Source organism: Quercus robur, chromosome 2, assembly GCF_932294415.1.
Source record: "Quercus robur chromosome 2, dhQueRobu3.1, whole genome shotgun sequence".
Taxonomy (NCBI): Eukaryota; Viridiplantae; Streptophyta; class Magnoliopsida; order Fagales; family Fagaceae; genus Quercus; species Quercus robur.
The window spans coordinates 74,215,570-74,229,969 of NC_065535.1; the positions used below are offsets into that span (position 1 = coordinate 74,215,570).

Here is a 14,400-nt window from a genome sequence, read left to right on the forward strand (position 1 = left end):
TAGCTCTTGATGTGGGTTAAACCATAGTTTGATTTCAGCCCCACTTAAGGATCTAATGGTTGCATACACCAAAACACGTGGATTTGAAATGTAAATTTTGAGGAGTCAAAGAGGATTTATGGCCACTGCCTCATTTGGATTAAACAATAACCTGATTTAAACTGCACCTAAGGATCTAGTTGTTGCACGCACTAGAATACAATAATCCTTGAATTGAATGAATTTATGTCATTGCTCTTGGTGAGTTCGAATTTGCGACATACCCTACAACCTACGCCATAGAAAAAAGATATAGTGTAATAGACATTTGTAATGCCTCCAACCCCATGTGACAAGGGTGTTACATATGCTTATTGCACCACATACCCCCTCTGCACCAAGACTCTAATAATTAAGCCACAGACCATAATGTTATTTGTGTTCTAATTTGATCATTGCATTACTGTTTACCCATAATATAGTTCAAAGTCAATTGTTCATTTGTTGGATTAATTGCTCAATTTCTACTTTGTTAGCCAATTATGATATGTTGCCTTTTCCTTTTGAGAACCCTCCAATGAGAAGAGATCCAATTGATGTGCTATACCCATGCATATATTATGGCCAAAAATGATTGATACTATGTTCTTATTTAAGAAAAGTTCGTAAATACGTTTTGAGGATTGTCATTGCATTCACATAGAACAAAAGTCTTTAGTGGAGTATAACAGACAGGCACCAGGGCCCCCTAAATAATTCATTATTTCTGTGGTAATACCAATAAGATAAGAATATGATATGCCTAATGCAAGTCAAGGTCCTAGCTATAGTAAAGAAAGTGTCCCAAGGAGCAGAAAGAAATTAGCATTTATCTTTTGTTATGAACCCAACTATTCTTTTCTTGCGGAGGTCATGATAGAGAACCAGCGATTGCCTTGTTGGTGGGGTTGACGTTAAATGTCTACACTTCGGGGCCCCCAGCATTCCATTTTAAGTTCTCTCTCACATTTGTGGCACTGAGAACTATAGAGAACTATGCAAATTAAAAGTACATAATAGGAAATAGGAAAAGCCAGATATGGATCCTGATTAGGATACAAATATACATACAATGATGATTATTTTTTGCCTAATACAGGTAATTCACTGCTTAAACAAGTAATTATGATACACTAAACCATGTTATATATTTGCTGTTGTTGCTCTGATCTCGTCCAAGGCGATAGTCTGCAATGGCAAAACAAAGTTGGATTTGTACCAAAGAAAAACAATTCTAATTAGAACATGTATAACTATAACCATGATAATTAGAAGAAATTTAGTAGTAGTACTAGTTGCAGTTATTGCAAGATGATGATGATGATGGCGGTGAAATAAGCAAAAAAAAAAAAAATGTCTGTCTGTGAGTGCAGGTGCACCAGTGAATGCATGTCAAAAAATGAGGCTACTGTCTAATATTGGAGTCTTGTTTTTGAAAATTTTGATGGCAATCCAGCATCATAAACAAGCTTCAACATGTTAAGTCCAACCTATGAAAAGAGCTTAGTATCCTCCACCTTTTGATATAATGAGTATCATATCAAAGTAAATCTAGTGAAACAAAAAAACCGTGTAAACAATTACCTGTTCCTTGCCAGCAAAATCATTGTCAGGAGTAAGAAAGAGCATGCAGTGGCATTCCTTCCTGCCAAGGGCAACTTAAGATTAATTTGAAAGGCCAAATTTACACATACAAAAATAACTAAATAAGTAATTGAAGAAAATGATGATCTGCAATTGCTTGCAAGTTCACATATTAGACTTCCTGCCAAGGGCAATCTTATGATTAATTTGAAAGACCAAATTTACAAATATGAAAATTAGTAATTGAAGAAAATGATGATCTGCAATTGCTTGCAAGTTCACATTTTAAAGATTTAGATGGGTAGATAAGCTTACAATTCTCAAGCCATGTTCAAGAAAAAGTAACTTCTACCTCTAATAGCATAATATTTTAACAATACACACACACACATATATATTTTGGGGGGGATAAGTTAAACAAATACCTATTCCTTAGATTACAGAATGCAAATTTTCAAGCAATCATCCAATTTCTTGAAGAATATATTATAGAGATCAATATAGAGTTCAAAATGTTTATAAACATCATATGAGCCAAGGCTTAGACAAAATATATATTCTGACATTAACAAATCTTGATGCCATCAATATACTTTTATCATTTTGACAAAGAGAACCAAGATACAAATTATTGTATGACTTCCATAATGCAATACTGATATCTCACCCATGCATAACATTAAAATGACATTAAAATTAGTCAGTATTAAATTTTACTTGAAGCAAATCTACATTTCAATAAGATTTAACAAAGTCCCAATACATGCTGCCACCCATATCCTGAATTGGAACAGCTAATTAATACTCTCAATGGATATCCTTGTGGCCTCTAGATAGAATTTCAACAACAACAATTTTTTTTACTTGAAACTTTGTCCCTTTCTCTCACGTAACTCTTCCAACTAATTTACTGTGCCCAACCTTGCACTGGCTATGAGCTGTTACAGATACCAATAGAATTTAAACTGGTAGGACTTTTGCAAAGGATTCAACTGAAATTAACATCTGCTCCAAACTCATATTATCTATGTACTGTCTTGCTATTTAATCTAAGGGTCTGTAAGATAATTGGAGGACATTATCTTCCATTGTTAGCTCAATTGGCATCCATATTCTGTTTCTTAACAGTGCAAATGGTTTCTTTTTTTGGCACAAAAGGAAACAACCCTAGCCAACTTTTTGTTATATAGCATTACCTACCTACCTCTAACTCCATGCAATTGGATTTCTATAGAATCTAACCATTCTTGTAGCTAGAATAATCTAAACTCCACACCATAAGGCAGGGGAGACTTTGAGCCAAACTAAGGTGAATCATCTGAACTTATAAACAAAAAAAAAGGTTGAATCTTCTGTACTTGTAAATCTTATGCCCTCTCTAATGGTTTTATATCAAGTTAGTGCGTGCGTATTTATATACACATACAATATCAATCTCTTTTCTTAAATTTTAAATCCTATAATATGCTTTATATTAGTTAAAAAAGAAAACACAAAAAAGATTTCTACTTCTCTTGGAAGTATATCATCATTTACCAAAACTAAATGGTCCCTCTATCTCAAAATAATATTCCAACTTAAAAATATATAACTTTTAAGGAAAAGTAATAAAAAAACCCTCTTACCTACCCCAGTATTTTAATTTTCCAACATTATCCCTTACATTTATTTTGAAAGTGAAAAGGCTATCATTTTTTTTTTGTTGGTAATAAATACAATTGAAAAAGGCAATTATTTATAGGGAGTGTAAAAAATTATTCTGCACCTTTTTGACAATGAACTATTACTTAGATACAGCCAAAAAACAGGAAGTATAGACTATTATTGAGAGACAAAGGGAGAAATTTTTCTGCCATCACTGACTAAAAGTTCAAGTTTGACTTATGACTGAACCAAGAAACTAATTCAATTTCATAATTCCAATGATGAAAAGACTAAAATATATCAACATAAATCCTACATAGCCATTAAGTGCTTATATTTCATAACAAGCATGGTCAAGACATTGCAAAGCATGATTTTGATTTCCTTGATAGAAGCTTAGCAACAACAAGCAATCATCCTTGAAAACACAGGACATTTACCTTTAAGTTCATCAACTTGAGTACCAACAATCTTAAGCTTATAAGGATTACAACTATGATAAAATCCAACTACAACATTCAAATGCATGCATCTGTCAATTTGTTGCATATCATCTTGAAATAATAAATATATATTTACCTTTCTCTCATAGGAACACATGGACAGTTCCAAAACCCCTGACCAACCTCGGCAGGTTTGTCATCATAATGTCTGAAACAGAATAGGTGCATACTTTGATTATGAAATGAATGAATATAAATTAATATTGACCTTAAAAACCAGTTAGAGATCCACTGGAAGTATAGCACATACAGAAAAATATCTGGTTAAAAACAAGGGTCAAAGAGAAAATATTTACCGACAAGGGCATAGTGGTGCACCCAATGAATCTTTATGGTCAGCCAATCCCTGTTCAAATTTGAAGATAAGTTTCTTTTAAATATGTTACTACTAAATGGTTTTCAACAAATAAAGGTAGATGCAATGGAAAGACTGAAATAAAGAAAAGTAACCAACAACAAAATGAGTTCAACATTTAAAAATCAGATTGGAAATGACATTTTTCATATTTAATCATCTGCATTCTTATCAAGTGCATCCCTAAATTTAAGAAAGATCTGGTTTCACTATCCATGAGAACAGTTTGCAACAGTGCATCCATGTCTATTACTTGTATCTTTCTGATCTTTTGAGAGAAAGTCAATTTCTAGATTTTGCACAAAATTTACATTGAATGGTACAAACAGCTAAATTTGAAATAGAACATCATTTCAGTGATAGATATGATGTTGATAAGTAAATAATTTCATTGCAAAAACTTAGATAGTGCTACAAAACTCAGACTGTATACAAAATTAGGAAGCACAAAAAGAAACGAAAAATAAAAACAAATAAACAGAGTGAAAAACAAACGGCAGCAGCTAAGAGAAGCTCAAGGAGTCTGAAAATTCTAGAAGCCCCTCAATAGAAAGGAAAAAAGGAAATAGTCCCCTCATATAAGGATTTTAGAAGTAAGTATTTCAACTTCATCATGCTGACTTCCTGACCCTTAATCAAAGCACCAGGATCCCATTCTCTCTATAGACACCACATGAGACACAAAGGAACAACTGACCATATCCCCCCAATCCATCTCACCAATGATGTTATGCTTGTGTGTTTAAGAAGTCACCATGCCTACCTTATCATTCAAAATTATTTGATAGAATTCACAAGTTGGAATGTGAAGGGCCTTCAGATTATAAGGGAAACCAATTTAAAACAGAAGGCAAACACACTAAACTCCCAAGAATGGGAGGATCACCCTTACCGACAAGCAAAAAATAATTCAGTGCTCTAACATGAATATGTTACACCAAATAATTAGAGAACATATTCAGGGATGGGCCATAAGAAGTTGCAACCAGTCATCCAAGCAAAATACTAGAACAAGCTATGTTTTAGAACCCTCTTACCAATGTGGTGCAGACACAAGATACAAGGTTACAATCACGCATGCTTATGGACCACAATGCAAGAAGAAGACGGCCCCACTATTGACCTCATGGATGGAGCCTGCTAGCAGTTGGGCCTAAGACCTAATCATTTACTTTCTAGGATTGAAAGTAATTGGTTAACATTATCTCTTTTTCTCCTTGGTTTAGGAATTTCATTCATTTTCTTACCTGGGTAGCAGAATGATAAATACATTTATTCCACAAAGGTTACTGAAGGCTGGATCTCTTGAATGCCATCAAGAAGCAGATTATTCAAGGTAAAATCCATATATAGAGTGCTATATGCTGGAGGTGTGCAGTCTTTTCCACAAAAAGGTATTTGGAGGGTTAAGTAGCTTGTTTCTTACATGGACAGCAGCCTTAGGGAAAATTCTAATGATAGACAACTATCAAAGAAGAAACATACTTGTGGAATCATACTGTATGTGCAAGAAGATGGAGAATCATTTGAACATTGCTTCTAAATTGCGATATTGCAAGAGAATTACGGTCTCTAGTGCTATGTTTATTTGGGGTGCAGTGGATCATGCCTAGTGGGGTAATTGATTTGTTGGATTGTTGGAAGGGAGGCTTTCTAGAGTCTAGACATTGGAATGGTAATGTTTGGAATGTGATCCACTTGTGGCTTGTGCTTAATGTGGACCATTTGGATAGAAAGCAATAGCCATACATTTGAAGGAATAGAACGAGCCACAATGGATCTTAATATGATCTTATTACATGCCTTCTATGATAGGATGGCCGCTTTATGTGGTCATCCAATCTATAATTTACTAAAGTTTCTTGATTTTTGTAAGTTTAGTCGATTTGTGTTGCCTTCCAAGTACACAACCTATGTACTTGGATATGCTTTTTCTATACTTCTAATAAAATTTCTTACTTATATTAAGAGGTTAGTAGAATTAATATAATTGGTTACAATTGTTCCCTTGCTACGATAAAAAGTTTGGAACAACAAAAAGACTTATTACCAATTGACGGGATATTGGAGGTAAGTTGGCCCAGGGAGGAGAAAATAGAATACAATGCCCTCATTTGCATAAGTCTAAAAGACAGAACACAATATATAAAAGAATTCTTGGATAAAGGTTTGAAACCAAATGGGTATATGAGAGGCTATCCATTTTTGGACCTTGGTAGACATTTGGTGCCTCACTTCTTAAAGATCAACTCAGCCTGATAACCAGTTCTTACTATAAAGAACCTCGGTTATGTGCATAAGTGCACTACGTTCATAAAAATAAATATGCACAGTAATAAAGCAACTTGACATGATAGACATCCAGGTGTAATCATCTTGCTTATTTTACACGAGAGAATATTATACCTTAGTCTTGGCTCTGCCCTGAGATTTAATTAGGTAGGACAGAAAGACAGAACCTCTATTCTAAAGCTCAGAAGACAAAATTGAACATTAAAGAAAAAACAGATTTGACACTCAATGGCCAGTGGTAAGGTAACTAGAAAACAAATGTTAATGACCAACAGGATATCAGAATTCACAAAGCTAAGGAAAATCCTTCTCTCATAAATTTTTGATGCTATTCATCAGATGTAATATGCTTTAATCTAAAGTATAAAGTAAATCTTATTGCAGTTCGCACTATAATTCAAAATTGCAAAGCCCTTAAATCATGTTCTGATTGGCTGAATTTGACACTCAACCCACACTGGCGCAAGATGATTCCATGCCCAAAACCATGCCATGTCATATAACACAGGGGTGCAGTTACAAAGCTGAAATAAGTATCATAGTGTTGTAGGATGCTGTCACAGTTTCATTTTAGAATATTTTTGCCCCAGCATGGAACATTTCTGGTGCTTAAAAAAATAAATATGAAGGAAGAATGTAGCTGCAATGGGGTGAAACTCACAAACTGCATTGGGGAGAAACTCATAAGCACTAGAGCAGTATGTTATCAAGACCATACAACTGTGCTTATGGGGTGTCAAATTAGAAAATAAACAAATGTTTACTAACCAACAAAACACTACCATTACGACATGGGTTCGACACTTTAAAATGAAGTGTTTGTGCTTCCCGGTTAAAATACCTACCCAAGTTCCCCACTTAATATATCTCATTACCCCAAGACTCTCAAACAAATTATTATTATTGTTACTCCCTCCGTCCCATTTTGTTTGTCCTCTATTCCATTTTGGGATGTCCCAAAATATTGTCCTGTTTCTAAAAATAAAATTCATTAATATACTAATGTTCCTATTATACCCCTATTAATTTACTAATTCAATTTTTTGACAAATTTATTTAAGGGTAGTTTTGGAAACTTATACATTTTTAAAAGGTAGACAAGATAATAAATGATGTTTTTTTAAAAAGTTTGACTTTTCAAACAGGACAAACAAAGTGGGACGGAGGGAGTATTATATACTGATGAGGAATGTCAAATATTATATTTAAGCGAAGAATTCCAATATGCAAAAGGGAAAATAAATACATGAATTCAATATTCATCATCAAAATACTGTGGCAAATACAATCCACTGCCAATATGTACCTTGATAACAACAGAAGTCACTCCCTTGTCCACACAGAAGTATGTTCCCGATTTACGAGCATACTGCTCGGAGAACTTCCTCATTATCTCAATAGACTTCTCCGAAGGGTCCACTGAAAGAACAACCAATTCAAATCAAATCAAATTTAAAATTAAAATTAAAATTAAAAAAAAAAAGATATTTTATTTTATTTGTCAAATCAAAGGAAAACATTTTTTGCCCAAATCAATTGTTTTCCTACTTAATATTTTGCATAGATTCTGAATTTAGACCCTACTCTCCCATTTGAGGTTTTATTTATTTATTATTTATTATTTTATTTTATTTTATTTTTTTTTTCATATGATTACAGGTAGAACTATAACTTCAACAGTTAAATTCAATTACAGCATATCTCACACAGACACACACACACACACTGTCGAAGCTTCCAGAAACTAATGTTTGAAACAAAATTACTTAAAAAGTTAAACAACGAAGAAGAAAATAAAGAAAATGTTGATTTTTTGTATTGTTTTTGGGTTACCTGCGGCTCGAACGACAAAGCGGTGAGGGGAGCGAGTGAGAGGAGAAGTGAATGAGGAGGGAGGAATGCGAATGGCGAAGGAAGAAGAAGCTTGAGCTTGAACTTGAAGAGTAGTAGTAGTAGTCATCATCGCCATAACTGGACTAACACAGCTCTCCCTGTTTCTGTGAGTTTAATAATAAATAAGAGAGATTAAAACTGATCGCTTTGTGATTTATATTTATATTTTTGGGTGGATTTTTAATTTCTTAATCTTTTGCTTTTAATTTAGATTTGGGGATTAGTATTTGTTTAATTTTATTTATGGTTTCTTTTTTTTTTTTTAAGCTGTGCCCGCCACACCCACAGCCACTCATTGTTATATCGGTCTAGATATTACATCAACCACTCGGTCCGAGACCGCGTCACCAACCTTTTCTGGGCCTTGGGCCTCAAGCTTCAGTTTGTTTTTTTTTTTTTGGATAAATGACGTATTTAGTCATTTAGCCCAATATATATATATATATATACTTGTTTAGTCATTATCCTTTACACAATATTTTATTTGGTTCATAATTTTTTAATTTTGTCAATTTAGTCTCAACCTTACATTGTCGAGTTAATTTAGTCATTATCGTTAACTCTTTAAATGGAAACTGCTAACATGGTTAACGACCAAAATATAAAATTAATTTATTACTGCATAAAAGAAACTAATTTTTTATTTTGGCTATTAGTCACATCAGAAATTTTCATCTAAGAAATAACAACAAAGACTATATTGACATGACACTAAAAGATTAGGCATTAAATTGACATAATTGAAAGGTCATAGACTAAATTAAAATATGGTGTAAACAATAAAGACCAAATTCGTAGTTTACCCAAAGTATCAATTTTATAATTTCTTTGTTTTGAATTTAACCTAGATGTTTGAAAAAGTATCAATTTTAATACTAAACTTCTTGAATTTGATTAGGGATTTCAAATAATTGATGAATTTGAAACTAATGAAATTATAGAACTTTAATACTAAGTGTTCGTTTGGCAAAAATTATTTTTGCCAACTTATTTTACAATTCAGCTTATTTTTGTTATTATTCATAGGTCTCACTGTACTTTTTGGTACTATTCATAAACCCCACTGTAATATTTCAGTTAACTTTTATCTTTATTTACAGTACTTTCAGCAAAAAAGTTTTCAGTTTCAGTAAAATAAGAAGATCCTAATTTCACATCAAAAAAAAAAAAAAAAAAAGATCCTAATTATCATCCTAAGGGTCCGTTTGGGATTCGTTTATTTTACTGAAACTGAAAACTTTTTACTGAAAGTACTGTAGATAAAGATAAAGATTAGCTGAAATAGTACAGTGGGACTTATGAATAGTACCAAAAAGTAAAGTGTAATGAGACCCATGAATAGTAGTAAAAATAAACTGAATAGTAAAATAAGTTGGTAAAATTAATTATGCCAAATAGACACTAAAATTATAGAATTTAATTTGTTTTTGGTTTGAACTGCCATGTATCACATCAAACTTGGACCCTACCAAAAGCATCTTATTATCCTAAGCATGTGGGATATTCTTAAAATAATCAAAATCATGTTCTCAATCTACACGCATCAAGATATTTTATAGTTTATTTGACGAGCTGTATATCTAATACAATCTTCTTCTGAATTTTTTAGGATAAAATTATATCAATTTTAATTTTAATTACTTTATTTTATAATCGAAAGTTCAATTAAACTAGTTTTGAGTTCTGATTTTTATGCAATTTATAAATAAAAAACTACATTTCCTGATCCATTCATAGCCAATCCAATTTCATGATTTTTCAACAATTTTTAAACATACTAATAAGCGTAAAAAGGTATTCTAAGTGCACTTATAACACAGACAATTATAGTGTGGTGAATTCAATCTTGTATCTTATTAGACTGTATTTTAAGGATTAAGAGTTCAAATTTTTCTGTCTTCGAGCTTGAATTTGATAAAGCTACAAGCTTGATTCCTGATGAAGTTGGTCTTACCTAATAGCCGAGGGCCGGAGAGTGCAAGAATGTCTTTGAGAATTGAGCCCAATTACGTTGCTTCTATTCTTAAGTTCAGTGAGAGCCTCCACCTTTTGGTACAAAATGGCCTTCAAGGAGACCCCAGATGAAGAGTTTGGTAGCAAAACCTTCACACTTATGGAAGGTTGTTTATAATCCAGCTCCTAGAATTGCAAAATAAGACTTAGACATGCATGTACCTATAGAGATCTCTTGCAAATGATACAGCTCCAATTTATAGATTTATACACATCAGCCATTCCGCATTGTTAATAGGGAAGTGAATGACTTTTAGTTATAACAACTTAGTTGGATTGGTAATTATACCAAGTTTTCAGAGCTGTAGGAATCAATAGAAGGGCTAAGAATCACATGGGATATCATTTTCTAGTTAAAGGACTAGCAAGTAGCAGCTATACTTTGTCTCAGAAAAGGTGTTTAACTAGTAAATAATTCAAAGATCTTACTGCAAATCCCATAACTTTCTCAATCTTGGAATTCCATGGTCAAACGCAGCCCTTACTCAAAAATTTCAACATCTGGGAACAAGAACTTATTCAACAATCTAATCATGTTGCAAGCCTTAGATCGACTTTTCAAATAAGTTTATACATTCATGGACAATGTATTTCGAAGGGGTAATGAACTTTACCAACAATCCAAATAATATAAATAAGTGTGCAGGGAACGTTTAGCTTGAGATTTTTTTTTTTTTTTTTTTCCATTTTATTTATTATTTATTTTTTTCATAGATATGATAAGATTTATATTTATATATGATTGCTCTTTATTATTAGGTCGAAATATCAATAAGGATTTTAGTTGGCGAGATTCAAACTCAAGTCTTTTATTCAATAAACAAAATTTAACCAATTAGTGTTTGTTTAGGAAAGCTTATTCAACTTTTTTCTAAAAGTGTGCTAAATTATACTTGTATTTCAAAAAAGTGAAAAAAATAAAATAAAATAAAACTTTAAAAAATTGTACATAAAAACTAAAAACTGAGCTTATAAGGTAAAACTAAAAAGACACAACCATTTTCTGAATTTTGTAATTGCTTTATGTAGTACTCCTCCACACCTTCTCGTTTTTTTACTTTCCCACACACATTACAAACACACACACAAAAAAATGGTGTTTAGGGGGTCGGTCAATAAGTCAATTAAAACTCACTATTTCCCTCTCTTTTTTGTTATATAGTTTTCTCTTTGGTTAGAACTTAGAAGTTAAACTCCAACGCTTTTAGGTAGAGTTTATGGTATTTTTTATGTAAAAATTTCATTCCTCTTGTTGTGTGTGTTTGTTTTAGAAAAAAAAAAAAGTATATATTTCCTTTAAGTAAACAAAAATTAATAGATACCCTAAAAACATTAATTTATAAAATATTTTAAAAAAAAACTAATTTTTTAACAATTTTTATATTTCTCATGAAAATAATATAAAAAGTTTTCTTTTAAAAAATGGTAAAAGTACAAATTATTTTACAAATTTTTTTTTATAAAATGTTGATGTGATTGATATAGTGAGTAGTTATTAACAAGTAAAAAAAATGATGTCAATGATCGACCCAAATAAAATTCAATAAAAATTTACTACATTAACAATTTATAAAAATATTGTAAAATAGTTTGTATTATAATTTTTTCTAAAATATCTCATTTACAAACGTGAGAACATTGAACAGAACCTCTTTAATGCCTTCGGGCTTTTGGTGAAGCTAGACCATGTTCAATACCTCTGCTGCTTACAATTAATGCTTGTTCTGAGGCTAGTCAAGCCCAATAAATATTAACATTATTGAGTGGCCTATGGATTCGCTGACAAGTGCTATGGATACACCCTGGTAAGTGGTAATAATAACTAATTATGGTAAACCTGCCCAGTAGAACAACCCGTGAATCTATTCGCTACCAATCAAAATAGCGTGAGATCACAACCAACAGTTTAATTAGGAACAAAAACAAAAGAGCCTAAGGTTAATCTGTTATTTAATTGAAATGGTAAATGGGAATATATATATAAGTATTTGGTTTTTCTTTTATTTTTTGTAAAAAAATAAAAATAAAAGAAAAAGAGCACAAGTCCCAGGCTCTCAAATCCATAAAAAAATAAAAAATAAAATAGTACTTAGTTAATCACGCCGCTTAGCTTTCCCTCCAATGCTAAACAACTCACATGGAAGAAAATCATGTGCCAAAAGCCCCAAAGTCTTCCATTTTATTATGTTTCAGTGTCACCATAGGTCGAGAAAAAGTATTGAATTATGTACGGTTCACCAAATGGAAATGTTCACAGTTCATCAATCTGTCCTAGCTAGGGGATATGAAAGAGTTTGAATATAGCAAAAGCCCATTCACAATAGTCAAAATAATAGGGGATTTTATACTTACTGAGTTTGACATTACCTATTTTAGTGATATTAAAATAATTTGAATTTGACCAAGTATTTTTAGTTTTTAACTAAAACAAGTAGGAAAGGAAGATTTGAATGAGGTCTTTCTTCTCGTTTGTGGAAGAATTACACTGTTAGTATTATGGAATTAATCAAGAATCAGCATATTGGGCTAAACCTTTTTCCCCATTGGGGTTAATTGGAATTTCGGAATCAAACCATAAGTGTGAATATATTAATTAAGTTTTTAACAACAAACCATCACTTTCTCTAAAAACAATTAGGTTGCCACCCTTCCAAATCGGTAGAGAACTTTCTGTTGATTCCTTCACCTTATCCAATCATCATATAGAACATTTGCCATTTTCTCCATGACTATGTGCATCAACTAGTAAGATTTTAAAATTCAGACGAAGATCCCAATGTTGACTGGCCAAAAAAGAAAAAGATATAGATATGTAATATATGCAGATAAACTAATCAACTCAGTTTATAAATTCTGTAAATTTCCCTAATAATTTAGAGACAAAACATGCACCTTGGAGGATATTCGGGCAAACTGGTAAGTTAAAAGTTTCCAAACATAAAACCATCATTAGTGAGAAACTTCACAGAGGTAAAAACAATAATTATTAACATTGACAAGCAAAATGGATCCATTAATTCTAAAGGTAATGTATGTTTTAGCCACACACCATTAGCCATTTGGTATTTCCAACGAAAAAATCTAACTAATTCCCTCCATTTTAACTTTGAATTATCCATATATATATATATATATATATATATATTTGGCCCTTTGAGATCAATCTCATAATCAAGTTAAAAAAGTCTATACTTCAAATACTCAAAAAGCGTGCAAAAACTTACATTCTCATAATAACTGGGGTGGCCAAAACTACTACCCAAAAGAAAAAAATCTCTCTCAAATTCTCATCCACCTACAATAACTTTATTCTTTAGCAAAGGCATGGGTACTTGTAAAATCTCCATGACACTGTACAATTCTAATACCCAACGAATATGTATCAGTTAACAAAATCTGGTCCTGTCATTGTTCATAAAATATGGGCAAAATAACAGATAACATTCATGTGTATGGCCTTAAAATATAGGATTACCATGTGGTTTGACACTTATCATGAGTGATTTACTTTATGAGGCATTTATGCTAAATTTAATGAAATTTAATGATGTGGCAAGTGCCAACAACACACAATGAGAGAATTAAAGAGAAATATTGTTATACCTTAAAGCTTACATCTTATAGATAGATACAAATCAAAATAATGATTGAAAGAGAAAATTAGAGTGAGAACCAGAGATGTGAGGTTGGTAGAACAATCCTCTTTTTCAATTCTTTTCCAATAAATGTTATTGTCATGTGTTGTTGAAATATTCACGTGTGAATAGTGTAGTTAATTGAGTAGTGAATTTTCATATTGGATACTAATGAGAAAAATGAGTGGTTAAATAAAACATAATTTGGCTTATACTCTTATACTAAAGCTTCAAGTAGTATCTCTATATATTGTATTAGTCTTTTTATTAGAGTCTCCTCAAGGTTTTATCTTCCCAACAAGTAATATCAAGAGTTGATAGTCCGAGAGCAAGTGTTTGTTATTGGATCCAACTAAGTAGAACTAGCAAGACTCATGTGTCGATTCACTCATGATTGAGTAAAGGGTGCTATTTTCATGATGGTAATGCATGCCACTTGGATTGTGAAGAAAAAAGGCTTTCG

At 32.0% G+C, this 14,400-nt stretch overlaps 1 protein-coding gene across 2 annotated transcripts; it reads right to left on the bottom strand.

Moving 5' to 3' along the window:
• Positions 1 to 1,042: 1,042 nt before the first annotated feature.
• On the bottom strand, positions 1,043 to 10,440 carry LOC126714989 (ferredoxin-thioredoxin reductase catalytic chain, chloroplastic). Of its 2 annotated transcripts, XM_050415414.1 has the most exons (7): positions 10,244 to 10,440; positions 8,230 to 8,393; positions 7,703 to 7,815; positions 4,046 to 4,095; positions 3,826 to 3,897; positions 1,603 to 1,663; positions 1,043 to 1,206 (listed from the first exon to the last, which is right to left on the bottom strand). In XM_050415414.1, exons 2-7 carry the CDS (start codon positions 8,363 to 8,365, stop codon positions 1,162 to 1,164), a joined length of 477 nt encoding a protein of 158 aa, XP_050271371.1. In that variant the 5' UTR covers positions 8,366 to 8,393; positions 10,244 to 10,440; the 3' UTR covers positions 1,043 to 1,161. The 2 variants fall into 2 exon arrangements, with proteins under 2 accessions (XP_050271371.1, XP_050271370.1); XM_050415413.1 differs by lacking the exon at positions 10,244 to 10,440 and having other exon boundaries at positions 8,230 to 8,476.
• Between the last annotated feature and the right edge of the window lie 3,960 nt (positions 10,441 to 14,400).